This window comes from Mytilus edulis, chromosome 8, assembly GCF_963676685.1.
Source record: "Mytilus edulis chromosome 8, xbMytEdul2.2, whole genome shotgun sequence".
In the NCBI taxonomy this organism is placed as follows: Eukaryota; Metazoa; Mollusca; class Bivalvia; order Mytilida; family Mytilidae; genus Mytilus; species Mytilus edulis.
In genome coordinates, this window is record NC_092351.1 from 34,993,983 (window position 1) to 35,017,445 (window position 23,463).

At 30.5% G+C, this 23,463-nt stretch overlaps 1 protein-coding gene across 1 annotated transcript; it reads left to right on the forward strand.

Annotated features, from left to right (window-relative positions):
* The first annotated feature begins 5,184 nt into the window (after positions 1 to 5,184).
* On the forward strand, positions 5,185 to 7,586 carry LOC139486987 (protein suex-1-like). The gene is made up of 3 exons (XM_071272019.1): positions 5,185 to 5,299; positions 6,039 to 6,097; positions 7,377 to 7,586. Exons 1-3 carry the CDS (start codon positions 5,233 to 5,235, stop codon positions 7,539 to 7,541), a joined length of 291 nt encoding a protein of 96 aa, XP_071128120.1. The 5' UTR covers positions 5,185 to 5,232; the 3' UTR covers positions 7,542 to 7,586.
* Positions 7,587 to 23,463: the final 15,877 nt, after the last annotated feature.

The following is a 23,463-nucleotide window of genomic DNA, read 5'->3' on the forward strand; positions in this document are numbered from 1 at the left end:
TGACGAACATTATTTGTCTGTACATGGTTTACACTTGGAAAAATATGAACAGCTGTGCTACTACAGAAGATAAGTCTACTTACATATACATTATTGTAGTTTCATTTACTATACTAAGGTCAATCTATGTGAGTATTAAAGAAGGTATAGTGTATCAATATAATTTACATAATTATATATGTATGAATATGTAACAAACCTACAAATATCTTAATCTGTGTTTACATGGAAATGTTATATCAAATGTAAGCCGTTGTATGTGGGCATGCTTTCGTATTTGCAATAGGGTTTTTTGTTTCTAGGTTATTACAATGTTGCCAACTGTAACGGCTTATAATATATGAGATAGATCAAAACAATATGAACCACTTGGCAGAGCTCTTCTCCTGTAATCTTTCCTTGTTTGTAACGGTCCCGAATGCTACTAATAATCATACAATTTGATGCAACTTTTGACGGTGGAAATGTTGATGGTTACGGAGTAGAGATATATTTAAATATGTTTAAAACTTTAAGTTGGTTTTTTTCCGATGCAAAATATTTATCCCGATGTTTCGTTGTCGGTCTATGAATATAGACAATGCAATTTCCCATCGATACTCCCTTTATACTTTGAACTGTGCTAGTTGTAGTATAAAGTGTCGTAAAAATATAATATCATAGAATGGAAAGTTGATGTGCACTTCTTTTCTATTTAAAGCATAAAGCGGTGCGGCATAATTTCAACATGTATTTGTCCCGAACTTCTAAGAATTCAAACTTACTGTAGATTCGTTATTATTCGTTGGATACCCATTTTCGTAGATTTCGTTGGTACAAGTGAAGCACGAATGACAAATTTTATATAGACTTGTACGCATAGTTTCACAAAACCACGAAATTGAATATCCACGAATTTGCAAGTTTTCCTTAATCCAAGATAATTGATACCACTGAAAATAAATGAATCAACAGTATTCTAAAATTCTGCACTACCCCTTCAATCACTTTGGGTCTTCCTCAGAATTCAGTGTTACCGCTACCATATACAGATATAGGAAGATGTGGTATTAGTGCCAATGAGACAACTCTCCTTCCAAATAACAATTTATAAAAATAAACCATTAAAAGTCAAGGTAAGGCCTTCAACACAGAGCTTTGGCTCACATCGAACAGCAAGCTATAAAGGGCCCTAAAATTTAGTAATGTAAAACCATTCAAACGGGATAACCAACGGTCTAATCTATATAAGAACGAGAAACTAGAAACATATGCCTCTATACTGGTAACATCCCCTAATTAGTCTCTATGAGATGAAACATGCTCATTGCCATCTGTGACACAGGTATACCGGACTGTCAAACAACTCGTGATGGCGTCATTAAAATTTACGAAGTTGATTTCAAATTCAACAGTTGGATACTTGGTTCAACAGTTTCCTAGTAAAAACAACTGGTTTTGAACGAAAATCATAATAGAAAATGCAAGCCGTGTAATGTCATTTCTACTGGCATGGTGAATATAAACTCAAACAGGTGCTGCTTAAATGTTGTCACAATGAGGAGGCTGAAATCATATGTTTTATAATAAAGGCTTTTTCTTGACTGACCTTAAATGTTACTTTCTGGAGTAGGTAAAAATATGATGCATATTGAGCTGTATCTATTGTGTCTTTAATTTTGTTCGATGGGATAAATGTGTTCAACATAGTCACCAACCTTTATTCCATGAAATTGTATCATCTATTTAGCTGAACATGAAGCTAAAGGATAACATGGATAATGATTGCTTCTTTTCATTCTTCCTGGAAGCTTCTATATGAAGGCAGCCTCGTATGAATGAAAGAACAAGTCGAAAATAAGAAGTGCACTGTTTTTTCCTATATGATTGCCTATTGTTTCACCCCAAAACATAAAAAAATATGTTGTAGATATCAAGCATCTTGAAAATGTCAGTTTAAGAGAACTATCAAAAATATCATTGAAAAAAGATCTTGCAAAATACGAATCAATCGAAGAGCTATCAAAGTACAGACGAGGAAGCTATAACATTATGAATAATTATTGTAAACACAATACTATGCTTGCTAATTGTGTAAGTCATTACAATACAAACAAAACAAAAATTAAAAATAAAATCTAACTTCAACATTTTGGACATGACTTGAAGGGCGGATGACACTTTTTTGATCGTTTACACAGTTTTAATTTTCCAACTGGTGATGAGACTCCTTTAAAAGAACCTTGACCTATAATTGTTTACTTTTATAAGTTGTTATTTAGATGGAGAGTTGTCGCATTGGCACTCATACCACATCTTCGTATACCTATTATATATTTATTTGTTTGTTTATTTATTTGTGATTTTTAACAAATAAAGAAAACGAAATGCAATTTATCAATTGTTATATAAATCCCATACTATAAAACAAAATAAATAATAAATAAAATATTACCATTTAGATTTGAATAATTTCAAGACGAAAATCGCGCGAAACGCACAAAGTTATAAGCATGGTTCCTAATGAGGTTTTGTTTTGTTTTTTAAACTGCAGTCTTTTTGGATATCCATACAAATAAAAACAATTCCAAACCTTTACCATTACGTTGAACAGCTGCTCCAATTTCCCTTTACAAGTAATCATTTAAAGTTGAAAAAGGCAGGATCTGTTCTTTAGTAACTCTCTTTTCAATACAAATCATTAAATTAACAATTCTAGACAATATGGGCAAACTTACATATCGTAAGAATTTTCCTTTCTAAATATAAACATAGTAAAAAGGATGACCATTAGAGTTAAAATATGTTTCTGGTCTATTCTTCGATGAACTATTTGGATTGGACCTGGTTATTTGAGGAAACTATCTGTTATACAATGTTATAAGTTGGATATCACCTTAAAACTGTTGACTTTCATAAATCTTGAACAAACATGAAATCAATTATATAAGACCCATAAAACAAGGAACAATTTTATATATTTATATAAACGATAATACTTGTAATTAATAAATACATCTGCTTATTCTAATTACATTGTTCTGGTAACATACTTTTTTTTTAGCAGAGTATTTCTTATTATCTTACCTCATATACATTTCTAGGAATATGATTGGTTAAAAGCGTCCTCGTGGAAACCGTGTATATTTAATATTAGGTTAGTTGGGAGGCGGGGCTTATTTCATACACGGTTAGTAGCGGAGTTACGTCTCTTTATATTCCATATAAGGTAATAAGGAGGCGGGGCTTATTTCATACACCGTTAGTAGTGGTGTTACGCCCCTTTAAAAAAACAAAACAGTACTGAGAAAAAATCTTAAAGGTTTCAACAGACGAAGAAAGTGATGATAAAGTGAAATAAATTCACAAAACACATTTGAATCTAACAAGTTGTCATTGTTGGCATCTGTTTTTGTAGGATCACAGGAAGTAGTTTCGTAATCATGTTAATGCTAACTGTATTGAAGACTTGCTAATTTTGTTAGGTTACTAGTCTAAATTTTACACGTTAAGATAGTCGGTTAGATAAATTCGTTACATAGTGTGCTAGTGACGTAATACGATTTACTGACCCCATATATACCGTATTAGGTCACTAGCACACTATGTAACTAATAATCTCGTCGTATTGTAAGTGTTATATATATAAATGTATCTAAAACCATGTTATTTGGATATATGTTATTATTTGAGGAAAGTTTTTTTTAACTATCTGATATACAATAATATAAGTTGGAGATCACCTTAAAATTGTTGACTCTCATAAATTTTGAACAAAAAGGAAATCAATTGAATAAGATCCATAAAACAAGAAACAACTTTATATATTTATATAAACGATTATACTTGTGATAAATAAATAAATATGTTTATTCTAATTGCATAGTTCTGGTAACATACTGGTTTTTTTTATATATGTAGGACTCGATAGTACGATGGTCATGCTAAAGTGCGATGATATCAGCTAAAATGCGATGGTGTCTCACGCTAAAGTACGATGGATGATTGTTTGCTAAAGTACGATGGTATAGCACGCTAACGTGCGATGGAACAATGGGATTAACTTAATTTTGAAATTTAATACATGGATATTAAAACAAAATAAGTCTTTTTGCAAAACTTAGTATGCTAAGGTATACCATAGCAAGTGATAGGCTTTATCTTGTGGAGAGTTGTCTCATTGGCAACCATACCACATCTTCTTTTTTACATTTATGCTTCACTGGTAGGCTTATTTGATGGTTTCTAAATTTAGAAGTCTGACCACGTAATAATGGCTAAAAATGTAATCTAGATGTCACAAAATAATATATTTCCTGTAAATGATTTTTTAACATTCGGAGGTATTGTGTATTAATGTACATGTAGATTGCTGTTCACACAGTTTTTTTAAAAATATAAATGTAAACACCTCCCCTTACAGTCGTCAGTTGCAACTACAAAATTTTATCATTGTCGGAATAAGTAAAATGTATTTGATTTGTAGAAAGCTTTATTATTAATTAAGATGCGAGAAAAACGGAGTTCGTTCAGCTTTCTTTTTTTTTCCGTATCGAGTACAAAATCATGTTATATTTACCAACAATGTACAAATTGCTGTTTTAGTCGACAATTTATAATTTACGCTTCAAACTTTATTTAACAGACGTAACTTTTCAATAAAAACGATAATACTTTCAATGGGACGACCACAAAGTAAACGGCAACGTCAACATTCTCAATTATATCTTCCGGCATGTTAAATATTGTACATATTTGGTTTGTTTAAACGACTGTTAACGTCATAATCAATCCACGTTTTTTTCGTCTATACTTTCGCGGACCATCGGACTTTAGCGTATAAAGGCATCGCACTTTAGCGCAGACCATCGCACTTTAGCGTGGCCATCGTACTTTACCGTTCCCACCGCACTTTAGAGTACTAGTCCTACATTTATAAGCAAGGTAGTTTTTAATCTCGTCGTATTGTAAGTGTTACATATAAATGTATATAAATCCTTGTTATTTGGATATATATTAATACTGGCACAATACCTATTGTAGCTTTTTCATTGTCCTTCAATGTTGTAGGGTTTGACATTTTTAACAAACGTTGTCAAACATGTTGTAACAATATAAAGTTATTGTAATTTTATATTTGTGCTAACCAGCTGTTTCGGGCACAAAAAATATATAAACTAGAACTGAATCTTGATTATCGTCAGCTTCCCAATAAAACGTGAAAGAGAACTGTTAAACTCAAATATTACAGACATGAAGTTATTCGGAATCATAGTCCTTGTTGCTCTGTTGATGGTGGCATCAGTTACAATGCCAGTTGGTGAGTAGAAAAAAGACTGATACCATGTGTCGGAATCGAAAGTGACTGGAAACAAGTACTTGTGGTCTGTGCTCCAATTTTACCGATTGCGTTCTATTACTGATTTTGACATTTCAACTGAGAGCGAATTTGCATGACGAATGTTAATGACGAATGATTATGACGAATTTTAATGACTAATGTTAATGACGAATGTTAATGACAATGCACATCCATTTTCCATTGTAGTGAAAACAATTCCCTCAGTTTTCGTTAGTTAATGAAATTGGGAATGGAAATGGGGAACATGTCAAAAGACAACAACCCGACCAAAGTGCAAACATTTGATTGTCATCTCCTAATGGACCTGATTGAGCATCAATAAACTAATAAACGTCTTAATTTGAAGATGTCATCCGCATTTTTTGGTTTGGTTCGTTTTCATTTAAACTTGACATGTATATGTTAAGGACATATGTTTACTTGCTTGTCGGTGAAATTGTGACTAGGAGATATAACTGTATGCATTACTCATTACTGTAAATTCAGAAATTATTGCGTGCATTTATTATTGCGACTTTGTTATTTTAGACTTGAATGCGATTTAAATTTTTACGATTTTGAGAAAAATCCTGTTAAATTCATATAAAATATTTCAAAATGCGAGTTTAAATTATTGCGTTTACAACTCAGTCGCATTTTTCGCAATAATAAAAACCTCGCATTAATTTCTGAATTTACAGTATTTTGATCATTTTAGATGCCTATGGAATATATAACAGAAGGAGTAAAAGTAAAGGAGGAAATTCTGGTGGAGGGGTGAGTGAACATTTTTATTATTTATATATGATCTAGGAATTAAGAAAACTGTTTTTGTTTCATTGTTCTAAACGCACATGCATATCATATCTACATACATGTAAACAGGATAAAAATAATATGGATTGTGTATGCCTGGTTAATTTTGAAAAAATATGTAAAAAGAAAATATCAAAAATACCAAAACGTCAACCAATAACTGTAAAACATATATTTTGTAAGTGGGGTTATAAAATTTGTTTACCTCTTGATGCTCCGAATGAATAAAAAATCATACACATGTAAACTAACTGGAGACAAATTGCTACATTTTATGTTGTTAATACAAACAAAGGATCTGCAATCTGCTTGAATTAGACGGCAGTATACATATGTAGCAAATCAACCAACCGTTTCAAAATATTGGCGTTGTTTAACTCCAATTATTTATTTCAAAAGGTAATAATTTATTGTTCGAACTAATTTTAGAGCCCAACACATTTGTGCGATATCTTAGTTTGGTAACAAAAAATAGGAAAACTAAAAAAATGTATATTCAAACTGGTAAGTCAAAAGAATATGAATGTGCCTTGAACATTGATCTAGTATGTTTAGAATTGAGCCGATCGGTCATATTTATATTTCGGTGACCATACCACATCTTCTTTTTTACATTTATGCTTCACTGATAGGCTTATTTGATTGTTTCTACATTTAGAAGACTGACCACGTAATAATGGCTAAAAATGTAATCTAGATGTCACAAAATAATATATTTCCTGTAAATGATTTTTTAACAATTCGGAGGTATTGGGTATTAATGTACATGTAGATTGCTGTTCACACAGTTTGTGTTTTTTAAATATAAATGTAAACACCTCCCCTTACAGTCGTCAGTTGCAACTACAAAATTTGGTCATTGTCGGAATAAGTAAAATGTATTTAATTTGTAGAAAGCTTTATTATTAATTAAGATGCGAGAAAAACGGAGTTCGTTCAGCTTTCTTTTTTTCCCGTAGCTCCGTAAAACAAACACAATATAATACAAATTTTAACAAAATACAACAATACATCTTATTGTTATAAACTTAGTGGCATTGTAGTTTGATGAGTTTGTGTGTACCCTGGAGAAACAAACATCACATATTAATTATCATTAAACATGTTAACGCTAGTCTTACACAATAGCAAGATCAATCAATACATCTACTGCAATGATCTCTTTCTTAACTGTATCTCAATTGTTTTACAGAATAGTGGTCATGATCACTTTCTTAAATATGTCTAATTTATTTTACAGAACAGTGATCATGGTGGTAAATATGGTAGATATGGCGGTAAATATGGTGGTAAATATGGCGGTAAATATGGCGGTAAATATGGTGGTAAATACGGCGGTAAATATGGTGGTAAATATCATGGTTACCATGGAGGATCTGCCGGAAGTTACCGGTATAGAGGCTGAGGTTGACATTTCTGCTTATTAGAAAAGAATAAATTATACATTGATTATATTTTTGTTACTGAAACATAGTTGGTGGTTATGATTAGGCCAAACGTGTTGCAAGTTTAAGTGACGACGTCTGACAAAATACACTCAAAGTCACAGTGGATGACAAACAAAGAAAAATTCTAAACTGTGTATCAGATGAATACAAAATAAAATAAACAGTAAATTACATTTAATTGAATCGCCGCTGCTAAAACTAAAAAACGGGATCAAAATATAAATACAAAATTGATATTCAAAGTTAAAAACAAATTAAAAAATAGATATGACAAAATAGCAAACTAGACTTTTTACCGTCTTTCAAGTAATAACCTTTATTTTGACCTAAAATGAAATCAGATCGGCGCAAATTTGACAACTCAATGATAAGCGTTAAATATTAAAAAAAAAACCAAGCTCATATGAATCGCTGAAATCTTGTTGTAGGAATATAAAAAAACAATATCGATTATCTTCTGTAATCAATACGGAGTAAATTGTTTAAGTGTTATCTTTTCCACACTATGGCGAGTACTCTTTTTTGTACCTATGAGAATATTTTTTTGACAATATCTGAATATCTGAAACAGTAACAGATGTTTCACTAAAAACACAATGGGTAAATAAATGATATGATATGCTACATTTATCGGACTAGTTGTATTGCAAGAATAAACAAAAGAAGTTAAGTTTAACACAACATGAAATGGCAAAATCAAAAGCTACTTAAAAAACTAACAACTAAAAGCAAATTTAAAAAAAAAATTATATCCAAATCGAAGACTGCTAACAGCTGTCTAAAAGTAACATCCAAGACAAACAGTTTCCACATTTAAACATTTGCCGTAGAATCTCCATCCGGCTTCAGCACGGCTGGTAATCTACACACGCAGAACATTTGGTTCTGCAATGAAAACCGTGAGAGGATTTTCCGGTTGTGCTTGAGTGGAGTAATTGTCACCGCTTCAAAAGGTATGTACATTTCTAAATCTCAGTTTTCTCATTCAACTGATCAAAATATTGAAAATCGGAGAATGCTATGCTGTGGTGAATACTTTAACGAAGAGATACATGTATCATTTACTGTTGTACGTAGAGTTGAACTCCTACAAAATCAGTTGTCCCACGAGATATTGCCTAAAAAAGTGACATTTCAATTTTGAAATGGTTCTATTTACAGACCTACAAGTTCAAATTTAGTTTTTTTTCGTGCAATGGGTATGAATGTTGTTTTTGGAGGCGTGTGCGCTGTCCTGTGTTGATAGACGTCTTAATAATTCCAAAAACTACATTTTTTCATGAAGTCATGTCACTTAATATGTGATAACTATGGTTAATAACATAATAAATCTACAAACGCATGCCCACGTAATATTCAGAAAGTCTACATATGAATCCATATTTCATATGTGGACGTGGCGCGCGTCTGACGTATTAAAATTTTGAACCAGGTACCTGTTGTTGGCTATTAATCATTTGTTTCTCTGTCCTATATTTTCTCCCATTTATTTGTATTGTAGTCCTCTCATGTAATATTTTCATTGTTATGTTATAATTAACATTGCCTTTAAATTTGGAGGTTTGGCATGCAACAAAACCAGGTTCAACCCACCTTTGTTATCTTAAAATGCCATGTACCAAGTCAGGGAAATGACCATTGTATATTATAGTTCGTTTCTGTGTGTGATACATTTTAATGTTGTATTTCTGTTGTGTCGTAGTTCTCTTATATTTGATGCGTTTCCTTCAGTTTTAGTTTGTAACTCGGATTTGTTTTTTCTCTATAGATTTATGAATTTCGAACAGTGGTATACTACTGTTGCCTTTATTCATACTTGGACAACAAATAATTATGATGTGTACTGTTCCCTTTTAAAATTTTCGTTTTCAATTATGTAACAGAATTTACGTTTGGCATTTCGAACAGACCATGTTATTCAGCAATTATCATGACATGCCCGTATATAATATGTAAATGAAGTTCGATTATTATATCAGCATATTTATTATTCGAGCCTTCAACTACTTATGGAAGTGTTGTTTTTTTTTTTTTTTTTTTTTTTTTTTATCTTTTATCTGTTACAGTATTGCAGTTATTGTATTGTCAGATTATTCTAATGCATTTCTTTTTATACACATGTAATTTCGAGTTCTGGAATCAAAAGTGTGTCTGATTACACTTTCGACTAGTTTTGACCCTTGGTAACAACATCTATTATAGTTTAAAATATACTTGCTTTCTCTAAATTATACAACATGACTGGTTAAAATTCATTGGAATCCGTAAATCGTTTTTTTTTTTATTTATTGATTTCTGTCTCATTAAATGTGCTCCTAATTTTCTAAAGAGCGGTTTTCTAACTATTCAAATATCACAGTATCGTGTGTCAAGATATAAAAAAGAAAAGCAAATTCTAGATTCATGCACATGTGAAACCATACTTAACAATAATGTTCAATCATCAATCAAAAAAATACTTACGAAACGAAAACTACATTTTATCGAGGACATGCCTTGTACCTTGTTTATTTTAGACTTTTAATAGTTTTGATAAGTGTTTTACATTATTAATATTCAAATATGCGAATATTGAGTCTAATAGCTGAAAATGAGTTTGACAGCCAGTACCCCAGTTAAAAAAAATGTTTTTTTTTTTATACAAACCTAGTCATGGCACTGTTGAAATGAATACCCATGCAAGTCCTTGACATAACACAGCTTACAGCACACACTGATTTTGAACATTTAATTTCGTCGACTACAACCATATCAGACCTGGTATTATCCATAGTACAGCTGTCAAAATATCCGATAAAGTTGTCTGAAACTATTTTAAATGTGTTTAATATATTTATAAAAAAAAAGCTTTATTCAAACCACTATAGAATATGAAGAGGTTTAATTTTCGAAAGTGAATGAGGATTTACGATAAGGTTTTTTTTTGGCCTATCAAAATATATATGAAAAACAAAAGTGAAATGTAAAGTACGACATGTGAAGTTTCATTTGCGTGATAAAACTGTTCATGCTTTTGCATGCGCATAAAAAATAACTGGTATATCTTTTCATAGTTCTAGTATTGCTATTTATTCAAACCAATTGTAACAGTCTACAATTGAGAATGGAAATGGGGAGTGTGGCAGTAGTTTTGACACTAAAAAATGTAATGGTTGTTGTAAAAACACTGGATCAAATTATACAGGAGAGAAAAGAACATATGTTTTAGTTGAGTTTAGTATCTCATGCATGAGTTTTAATAATTAATTGTTTTTGGCTTTTAACTAGCTGTCAGTAATTGCGAGTACTCTCAAATCGTACTTTCTTGTTCATTTGACCTGTTGATACTATTTGTAATGCTTAAATCTGTACAGGGAAGTGTTATACAGCTCTAATTTTATAGTTTTATTGTTGATATTCACCTCATATGTATCTAGTGTTAAATTAGGTATTTATATTACAGAACTGTCTTGGTATTTCTTATTCTTCTTCTTTTTCAGGAAGTCTACCCTATCTGCAGCGTCACCGCATTTAAAATATGTGTCTATTTTTAAAAATGCGTTATTAGAAATTTTATGTACTAGTTAAAATTTTAACAATAACAGTAACAGAATATTAAAAATTAGTTAAAAAACAGGTACTTGTATTTACACTATACATTTTAAAATGGATAAAAATACTAACTTATCAGTTGTTTGTAAATTTCTCTTTGAAAAGAGAAAGTGATATGATTTACTATTCCGTATTAATAATGGGTAAATTTATGCACTTGTGTGGTTTCATATTTAGTTTACATTACTTTGTAGTAATTTAAATCTCAATGGTAAAAATAAAAATATAAATAAGAGAAAAAACTCTATAAAGATTAGTAGAGGTCGTATTTGAGAAAATTTTATATACACAGAAGTAGTATACCTAAATCGACAAAGTTATATTTACCTGTATATATTATGTTTTTTATTCAAAAGTGAGTTGTTAAATATTTTGCGGTTTTTTGGTTTTTGGCCTTGAATGTCTGTCTCTAATATTTTATTAACCGTGTATTTGCACTCAGGTAGTGCAGTTCAAATTTATTCGTTCATAGTGTGTTTATTTGCCTTTTGTTTGATTAAGTTAAGCCTTCCCATTTATATTTTATCGTGTGTTTTTCTATGTTGTGATGTTATACTAAAAACGGAGCAGGTTTGGTACCATTAAAACGTTTAATCCCGCTGCAAATGTTTGCACTTGTCCTAAGTCAGGAATCTGATGTACAGTAGTTGTCGTTTGTTTATTTAATTTATACGTGTGTCTCGTTTCTCGTTTTTTATATAGATTAGACCGTTGGTTTTCCCGTTTGAATGGTTTTACACTAGTAGTTTTGGGGCCCTTTATAGTTTGTTGTTCGGTCTGAGCCAAGGCTCCGTGTGAAAGGCCGTACATTGACCTATAATGGTTTACTTTTATAGATTGTTATTTGGATAAATAGTTGCATCGTTGGCACTCACACCACATCTTCCTTTATTTATGTTAAAGTACTGCACCGACTCCAGAAAATGTATGGACTTATTATATTATATCTTTTATTCTGATTAAACAATATATGCTCATCGTATATTTCTTTTTTATTTTAAGATCACAATTGAAATTTTTATCCACCAAGAGTGTACACGATTTGTTTTTTTCCTACCGGAAGTTAAACCCCTGCCAAAGCGGACCGTCTATTAAGCTGTGTGAAATATACAAATAAGGAGCAATGTACTGTAAGAATTTGGACAATAGAGTCAATGCCTCAAAATTACCTTCAAATTGTATTCTCCAACTTCCTAACATACCATAGGTTGTTAATACTCCAATAGCTTTCACTTCAAACTGAGGTGCATTTGTCAAATATCCCAATACGTTTTCATCAACGACAATCCCAGTTCCTAATTTAATGTCTCCATCTGCCCAACTAATCCAGAATGGTAGATACACAGTGCAGTTAAATATATTCGGTGTAAGAAATTTAGAAAAAATCCTGCTTCCAGAATCTAACGAATCGTCAGCGCGATAGATAATGTAGGTTTCATAAGTATCAAATCCAATATCAATCTCATACATTGGTTCTGACGAGATTCTGAAATCAGAACTTGACAGAAGGACATGTGCTCGACCACATCTCTTTAATTCAAATACTAACGACGTTATTCCACTAAGGTCCAGTTTATACCTATTTACGTCAATAGTGAAATCCATGACATCAGGTGTAAACCATGAACCTACTTTACCGTTGACCTGGGTTGATACAGTGGTTGTTATATGTACACCTTAAAAAAAACCGTATATCATAAAACATATATCGCAAATACATCGTATATATCTATGTGAAGCCAAGGTGATCGAGTGGTCTAGCGTGTCTAGTGCAGTCGATTTGTTGTCACGATATCTCAGTTGCATCTCTTTCGATCCCGGCGAAGGGGGATCAAAACAATTGCGAAAGCAAATTTACAGTAACATTGTTGGGCTGATGTTAAGACGAATTCTATATATATATATATATGTTATATATATATATTTTTTTCTTACTCCTATATATTTATAAAGATATGATTGATTAATTTAAAAGGACTAAATGTCGTGACTACGTCTATTTTGTATAGGGTGCCCTAAAAATACATGGCTAGTTACCATATAGGGTTAGCCACCATATGGACCTATAAAGGAATTACTTCCCTTTCAAAACAATAAAGATGCCACAATCCTTTATTACATAAAAATAACACGGTGTTGAGGACAAATCTAATTCAACAGACGAAGAAATTGATGATGAAAGGTTGAATAAGTTCATAAAACATAATTAAAGCCAACAAGTTATTATTGTTGGCATATGGGAGTAACTTCCCTTTAAAAAAAAAAGAAAAAAGAAATTTGAAAGAATTTAACCAACGAAGAAATTGATACATATAATAAACGATTGAAATAAATTCATAAAACGAATATGAAGCTAAAAAGTTGTTTGCATTTGTTTTCTGTATAGACAAATGGAAGTAGAATTTACTAAGTAATGAACACTTGATCACTATGAGATGTCGCTAGTCCAAATACCACATGTGAAGATAGTCGGTAAGATAAATTCTGTATACGGTGTGCTAGTGACCATCCCATATGGAATTTACTGACCCCATATATATCATATTAGGTCACTAAAAGAGGGACGAAAGATACCAAAGGGACAGTCAAACTCATGAATCTAACACAAACTGACAACGTCATGGCTAAAAATGAAAAAGACAAACAGAAAAACAATAATACATGACACAACATAGAAAACTAAAGAATAAACAACACGAACCCCACCAAAAACTAGGGGTGATCTCAGGTGCTCCGGAAGGGTAAGCAGATCCTGCTCCACATGTGGCACCCGTCGTGTTGCTTATGTGATTACAAATCCGGTAAATAGTCTAATTCGGTAGGTCACATTCATGAAAGGGAAGGGGATTGTAGTTACGACGCAAGGAACATATCCGATATCATTTGTGAAACGGTTATTCCATAACGGTCAACCAACTCGTGATGGCGTCCGTAAAATTTACGAAGGGATGATTTCAACTTCACCATTTGGAACTCTTGGTTTAATAGCTTCCTTGTGAGCAGTAACCCTCTATCAAGAAAATCATGATAGGAAATGCAAGCACGGGAATATCGTATCAATTGGGAGATATATACCCCGTATCCAGGTGCTGCTGGAATGTTGCTACTTAGAAATAGAAAGTTCACAATTGGAAAGCTGAAATCATCTCTTTTGTCGTAAAGTTTTGTTTTCAACCGACCCTCATTGTCAATTTCTAGATGTAAGTCAATATATAAAGCCGACTTAACTGTATCTGTAGTATCCTTTATCCCCAATTCGATGGGATAAATGCGTTCCACATAGTCACCAAATTTTGAATTGTTTAGTGAAAGAACGTCATCTATATAGCGGAATGTAGAGTTAAAGGATATTGCTAACTTCTTATCTTTCTTCCTAAGAAGTTCCTGCATGAAGTCAGCCTCATAATAATAAAGAAACAAGTCGGCAAGTAGAGGGGCACAGTTTGTTCCCATTGGGATGCCAACAGTCTGTTGAAAAACACGTTCACCGAACGTTACAAATATGTTGTCAATCAAGAAATCAAGCATCTTGATAATATCGGTTTCAGAGATTTTTTTGTTTGAATCAGAGTGATTCTTTACAAAGTATGATTTATCCCTCCCTAAGACAAGATACTTGTATCTACGTCACTTGGCCATTCTTTTTTATGAAGCAAAGTAATACCAACTCTTTCAGTTTGTCTTTTAGTTTGGAATGTGGAATACTTGTGTAAAGAGTAGAAAAGTCAAATGTTTTAATACTGTTACAAGATGAAAGAGAGTTAGATTGTATGTACTCTAAAAGATCTTTAGAATTTTTAAGTATCCACATCTGATTCACGCCACCTCTAGAATAGGCAGTTTCACAATAACTTTGAAGCCCGTCTTGGGTTGCTGATAAAATAGATGTTAATAATTTAGAAAGAGGTTTCGTGGAGCACTTGGAATACCCAGCAATATACCGTTGTTTGTAAGGACACTTATGTAGTTTAGGTATCCAATACAGTGATGGAAGATCCAGTTCTTCATCTTTGGTTGAAATACCAAAAGAACAAAGAACAGACCTATGAATATCCAGGATTTCCTCTTTGGTAAGTGTCGTGAGGGTATATGTTGAGTTTCCAAGTGAATTTTCTATACCTTATTCGTTTATCAAGCAATTAATGTAGTGACTTTTACAGACAAAAACGATGTTATTTGGGGCTTTGTCACTAACACTCTATGTAACTAATAATATATATTTTGGAATATGTTGTTTGTGCTGTATTTAGGCCCTTCTACAACGAAATTTGTTTTGCATGCACACGTATAAAATTGCGGTTTTTATCCAACGCAATCATAGGTTTGAACGTAGTTTTCAATTTAGACTTGTATATATATCAGACGTACTTATAAATATAATTATTTTCTGTGACTGTATCTTGCATTAATTTGTAGGATCCTTTACTATCGATAATTGAGCTGATCTGTAACAATAACATCTCCATGCCTTATATATCATGTGCTGTATTACGACGCTAGATTAAAACTGACGAGGAAAGGTAACACACGGCCACCGAAAGCTTTAGTTTTGTGAAGCCCAGGTGGTCATGTGGTCTAGTGCACCGGATACAGTGCAGGCGATTTGGTGTCACGATATCTCAGTAGCATGGGTTCGAATCCCGGCGAAGGAAATACAAAAAATTTGCGAAAGCAAATTTACAGATGTAACATTGTTGGGTTGTTGTCAGAACAAAACGAAGGTCAAGAGAAAATTAACAATAGGACAGACAAAATACCGATATTAGGGTATCCGCTGTTACTGTAAGCTAGAAAAAGCTAATAAAACAATTAAATAAATCATTTGTACAATATCAAAAGTTATCTATACATTTCATAATGATTGTTACAGTAATTTCTTTTGTTGAACTGTTAAACCAACGTTCACACACATTTAATACTGCCGTATTGATTATTTTAAAGATTCTTTTATAACGTGCTAAACAATTTGTAATTTGGTTTTTGATAAATTTCTACTTTCATTGACATGTAGGTTTTTTCAAGTTATAAAGTGATGGGTAGTTTCTTATTAAAGTAAACAAACCATATCCTAACTAAGTATTGCTTAGATGGATACATTAAGAAACTTAAAATTTACGAAAAAAAGAAGACAAAAAATATTCAACTTAAGCTACACCATGTACAACCCCAGTCGCGAAAAAAAACACAACAAAAATATAAATGTATATAACATTTAATTTATGACTATTCCTTGAATATAAGCTAGTGCTCACTAGCTTCAAACATTTTCAGACTATTAGTAGTTATTGTGTTAGAAATATAATTTTTGAAATAATTGCTTCGGTTATAAAATTAATTTGTGAACTGGCACTTAAACATGTTAAATGAAACTTGAGGAGTGAAATAAATATTTACAGAAAAATCAACTTACCACCAGCGTTAGGAGCCAATAAACAGAAAAGTAGTATTCTACACATCTGATCTGTGAAAATTATTTTCACCGTATTCATAAGTCCCAGTAAAATTATCTATCATTGATTATTTATTAACAATATTTGATTTTTAACATGTTTATAGGCTAGAGGGTGATCTTACATTGACACACCAAGTCCGAATGCAATAACTATTTTACATCCCAGATATTTTAAATAAGACAAAAATCCATTTACAATTAATAAAATCTAGTTTAGAACGTCACACAACTATTATAATATACTTTATATATTACTATATAATATATACCCTTTATGACCCTCGATCCTAAATATTTAGAATATAGCAAAGTACTCTTGACCAATTAAATTGTAGAATTTAATGGCTCTTAATTGTGAAGAATGAAGGTAAATCATTGTTATTTCTTAGTTAGAGATAATCCTAATATTTTGATTTATTTACAGTTCAAAACAAAGAGTTTCTATGATTGAGTTGCAACTGCACTGAATCAAATTAATCAGATTGAAAGGATTTATCACAGTTATTGAACCTGACTAAAAGCAGTATTGAGAAAGCAACAAAGAAATCTAAAGTAATAAGTTTAAGTGTACTGGTGCAGTAAAATTTTCACCTCGAGTGTAAATATGAATAACTAAGAATTAATAAAACTATAAACATCAAAGCAATGCAAAAAAAAAAAAAAAATAACAACAAAAAGTTTTAAAATGAAAATCAAATTAATCTTTAGCTTTCCAAAACTCTGATTACCAATATTTCGATAAAATAAAAGCAACAGGAATTTAAAATAGTTATTCAAATTTTTTAAACGCATTTTATTAGAACATTTCCCTCACTTAATGAAATAGTATTTGATTTAAAAAGCCGGACTGTGAAATAAAATTAGTTGTATTTACAAATATTATTTTTTAAAAAGGGCCAATAGCTGTCAAATTTATGATCACCGATTTTAATCAAATTCTTATGTTTGATTTATAACAATGTAAAACACTTATCCAAAATCTTAAAAGTCTAAAATAAACGATTAACCGGGCACGGGCATAAATATACGTAGCTTCGTTTCGTGTGTATTTTAGTCTAGACGCCAACTTATTAATCATCGAGTTGACCTTTAAAGTCATCCGATGACCATCCGATGACCATATAAGTGATGTAAACATTAATATAGATATGCATAGATTAAGAAAACTCGTGCGGTTGGATTATTCTAGGTCTTTTTAATTTCATATTATAAATGAAAAATAAATGTTTATCATCGTTTTTACCTTATAAGAACGATTTTTTTGTGGATCGAATCAGTCAATGAAATGATTTAACTTTGTTTTACTTTCAATGTTGACATTCTTTACCTTTAAATAATTTTATATCCAATTCATGTGTTATCCATCTCACTCACCCCGTATGGAATTAATGGACCCCATGTATATCGTATCAGGTCACTAACACACCATGTAACTATTAATATTATACAAAACAGTATTTGAACAAACTTTCAAACTCAGTTGGAATGATTTTTACTTATCAGAACAAAACGAAGCTGAAGAAAAAATTAACCAAAGGACAAATAAAATACCGATCTTAGGGTATCCGCTGTCACTGTAAGCTAGAAAAAGCTGATAAACCAATAACATAAATCATTTGTACAATATCAAAATGTATCGTGACATTTCATAAGGATTATTATAGTTGTTTTTTTTTTTTTTTTTTTTTTTTTTAAATTAATCAAAGTTTTATTGCACTTTTGCTAAAAGAGTAAAATAGCGAATTTCATGTGATGCATATCACCTCACCGGACACATGTGCAGTCATGAATTAACGAGGTCCCAGCTTGAACATGCTTCACAATTATAGAAATTCGAAATATTCAAATGTTTTAAGTATGATTCTCTTATTTTTTTTTCTTTTAATTTTATTTATGTTAATTTTGTCCCTGATTTCATTTTGGAATATTTAATGTTTTATTTCATGTGTTATTGTCATACATGATGCAGTGTATGTTAGGTTTGGTAAAATTAAGGACTTTTACTACAGTAATTTTTCCTATTAATGTTAAGTTTCGTTTATTCCTTCCTTGAATCAATTTTTCACATTTATTCATTTTTTTCTCTGTGTTTAATTTTTGACATTCTTGATAATTGTAACCAATATATATTCCTAGACTTTTAATGTGGTCTTGTTTCCAGTTTATATTTTCAAATTTATCATTTGACTTTTTAAGTTTGCCAAGCCACAAGCCTTCTGTTTTGTTTCTATTAAGTTTGAGTTCAGAAAGGCTTCAATGATATTAAGGGCAATACCTATATCTTTGCGTGTTTTTAAAAACAATTGAGTATCATCTGCCAATTGACATATTTTTAGTGAGCAAGATTTTCCATCAAATTTGATTTCAAATCCTTTTAATTCCTTTTCTTCTCTAAATTTAATTGCCATTATTTCAACACACAAGACAAAAATTAACGAAGATAACGACACCCTAGTCTTATCCCACGAAATGTATTGAAGGGGACAGACGCCCATCCATTATTTAAAATACATCCTTTTATATCTGTATACATAGTTTCAACCCATTTTATGAATTCTTTTTTAAAACTAATGTTTTTAAAGATTCAAACATAAAACACCACTCAAGTGAGTCGAAAGCTTTTATTAGTAAAGTCTGAAAATAAATTGCACTATCTACATTAAATTTTCAGAATAATCGATAATGTCGTGGATTTGTCTAATATTAAATCCTATGTATCTATTTTTTATGTCACCTTTTTTTATCAGAGTGAATGGTTTTTGGTAGTACTGATTTTAGTCGCTGTGCTAAGACATAAGCTAGTAATTTAATATCATAGTTTAATAATGTAATAGGTCTATAGTTATCAAGGGAGAGGGGATATGTTTTTTAATCAAAAGAGATATGGCTCCAATTTTTTGGGGGTTTGTTAATTCTCCTTTTTTATAGCAATAGTTGAAAACTGGTACCATGAAATCTTTAATCTGTTCCCAAAATTTTCTATAAAACTCAACGTTCAGTCAGTCCAGCCCTGGGGCCTTGTTTAATTTCATCTTAAATATAGCCTCTGTGCATTCAAATATTATAATTTTCCCCTCACATGTATTACGTTCAGATTCATTTATTATTTTACTTTCTTTGATAGTTTCAAAGTATTGTTTTACCTTTTCTGTATCGGGTTTTGTTGAAGTATATAATATAGTATAATAATTGACTTCCAGATTTAGTATTTTGTTTTGGTCATATGTAACTTGATTATTTTCATCATTCAGTTGAGTTATAGTTTTTTTTACTTTGCCGTGGGTTTTTTTACCAAGAAAAAAAGATGTGTTTCTTTTAGCCATTTTACGCGTGATATTATTTGATTTCCTTTAATTTTTCCATTATATAAACTTGGTAATTATTTTCAATGTTTGTTTTTAGGTTAACTTTCTTCTCATTTATATAATTTTCACAATCAATTTCTTCATATAGAGTTTTTAATGTATTTTCTAAGATTTCAATAGTATCATTTTTTATTTTTGCCTTTAATTTACAGTATTGGATGGTACAATCCTTACCTCAACTTTAAAATTATCACATAACATATCTAGGTTAAGAGATGTTTCTGATTTTGTTTTATATGTATTAATTAATTTTGATTTTTTTTAGATACTGTTCATCATTCAGGATGCTGCTTTTTAATTTCCAGTAACCTCGCCCTTTTGAGTTTCTATTTATGCTGATTTTTAATGAAACAGCGTAATGATCAGTGTTTGTAGAACTGTTGGTCTTGTGTCGCATGTAATGCAATTTTTATTAACTTCATCACTTACTAAAAAGTAATTCTTATAGATTCTGATAAGTTTTTCCTTCTCCAGGTAAATGGGGTTTTATTTATGTTTTTGCTTCTCCAGACATCAGTTAGTTTAAGATTCTTGATTAACATTTTAAGGTTATTAACTGGTTTACCAAATTTTTATTTCCTACTTTTTTCTTTGTATCTCTCTTATTAACTGGCCAATACTGTGATTTTTAATTAATTGTTTTACTGATTTAATAAAAGTGTTTCTTATTTTACAATTATTAGGTGCATATAGGTTCACTAATGTATATATATTGTCATCTATTTCTATATTAACTAATATAAATCTCCCTTCTGAATCCTTATATTGGTCAATAATCTTGAAGTTTAATCTGCTTTTTATTCATATGGCAACCCTGCTTGCATTACTTAACTTGTTACTAAAGATTACTTCATCTTTGAATTCTTGTTTTAGCTTTGGTTCTAAGGTTTGAGTAAAATGAGTTTCTTGTAGGAATACTATATCACATTTTTGTTGATTAGCCCATTTAGTAATTCTGTTTCTTTTTGGAACCCGTTGGTATTTACAGTGCAGACATGGATACAGTTTTTGTTTGTCATTTTGTATCAATATTAGGAAGGTAAGTTAGATAATTGACGAGTTCTGTTGTGTTTGAAAGAATATTAAACCTGTTAATCCGCATGAATTTAAATTTTAAGATTTTATCTTTATCCCTGCTTTGTGGATTGTTTTTTATATGATATCTTTATCAATATTAAATTCTTTCTATATATGCCTCTATGTACAATTACAACTACATGTACATGTATAATAATCATGATTATAAATGTGTAAACATAACACAACATTTCAATTATTGACCTCAATATATAGGTCATGATTTGAGTCAACAATGTGACTTCAGATACAGACTCTTCTGTGTCCAAAAAATTTATTTTGGACTCATTAAGTTTGTAAACATACATAAAAATACAATCAATAGCAAAATATATACAGAGATAGTTGATAGAAAAAAAAACATAACTTTAAACTAAACACAAAATAAACAAATATTGTTTTTAATGTTTTAACATGTAACATTTTTTTCTTTCACTTGTTGTATAACTACACAAGTACATTTACGTCACATTTTTATATCAAAAAGCTCTTCAGAAATGTTCATGCGTAATCGTAATAAATCCTTCAATATGTTTTATTCAAGTTGATATTAGATTATCATCTGCGATTCCATGCACCAAACTTCAAAAGGATGAAGCACATCCACAAAATCAAAACAAAGTTCAATTACTATAATTCACACTAAAACTTTAATAAGTCATACAGTACAAGTTTTTATAACACATAAACTAGTTTTTAAGTTAGCCTATCAAGTAGCCAATAATACTATGCAACATAAATATTTTGTAAATAGTAGTCCAGTATGTATTTTTATGTTACATGTTAAAACATTAAAAACAATATTTGTTTATTTTGTGTTTAGTTTAAAGTTATGTTTTTTTTTCTATCAACTATCTCTGTATATATTTTGCTATTGATTGTATTTTTATGTATGTTTACAAACTTAATGAGTCCAAAATAAATTTTTTGGACACAGAAGAGTCTGTATCTGAAGTCACATTGTTGACTCAAATCATGACCTATATATTGAGGTCAATAATTGAAATGTTGTGTTATGTTTACACATTTATAATCATGATTATTATACATGTACATGTAGTTGTAATTGTACATAGATGCAAATATAGAAAGAATTTAATATTGATAAAGATATCATATAAAAAATAATCCACAAAGCAGGGATAAAGATAAAATCTTAAAATTTAAATTCATGCGGATTAACAGGTTTAATATTCTTTCAAACACAACAGAACTCGTCAATTATCTAACTTACCTTCCTAATATTGATACAAAATGACAAACAAAAACTGTATCCATGTCTGCACTGTAAATACCAACGGGTTCCAAAAAGAAACAGAATTACTAAATGGGCTAATCAACAAAAATGTGATATAGTATTCCTACAAGAAACTCATTTTACTCAAACCTTAGAACCAAAGCTAAAACAAGAATTCAAAGATGAAGTAATCTTTAGTAACAAGTTAAGTAATACAAGCGGGGTTGCCATATGAATAAAAAGCAGATTAAACTTCAAGATTATTGACCAATATAAGGATTCAGAACGGAGATTTATATTAGTTAATATAGAAATAGATGACAATATATATACATTAGTGAACCTATATGCACCTAATAATTGTAAAATAAGAAACACTTTTATTAAATCAGTAAAACAATTAATTAAAAATCACAGTATTGGCCAGTTAATAAGAGAGATACAAAGAAAAAAGTAGGAAATAAAAATTTGGTAAACCAGTTAATAACCTTAAAATGTTAATCAAGAATCTTAAACTAACTGATGTCTGGAGAAGCAAAAACATAAATAAAACCCCATTTACCTGGAGAAGGAAAAACTTATCAGAATCTATAAGAATTACTTTTTAGTAAGTGATGAAGTTAATAAAAATTGCATTACATGCGACACAAGACCAACAGTTCTACAAACACTGATCATTACGCTGTTTTATTAAAAATCAGCATAAATAGAAATTAAAAAGGGCGAGGTTACTGGAAATTAAAAAGCAGCATCCTGAATGATGAACAGTATCTAAAAAAAATCAAAATTAATTAATACATATAAAACAAAATCAGAAACATCTCTTAACCTAAATATTTTATGGGATAATTTTAAAGTTGAGTTAAGGATTATACCATCCAATACTGTAAATTAAAGGCAAATATAAAAAAGATACTATTGAAATCTTAGAAAATACATTAAAAACTCTATATGAAGAAATTGATTGTGATGATTATATAAATGAGAAGAAAGTTAACCGAAAAGCAAACATTGAAAATAATTACCAAGTTTATATAATGGAAAAATTAAAGGAAATCAAATAATATCACGCGTAAAATGGCTAAAAGAAACAAATCTTTTTTTCTTGGTATAAAAAAACACGGCAAAGTAAAAAAAACTATAACTCAACTGAATGA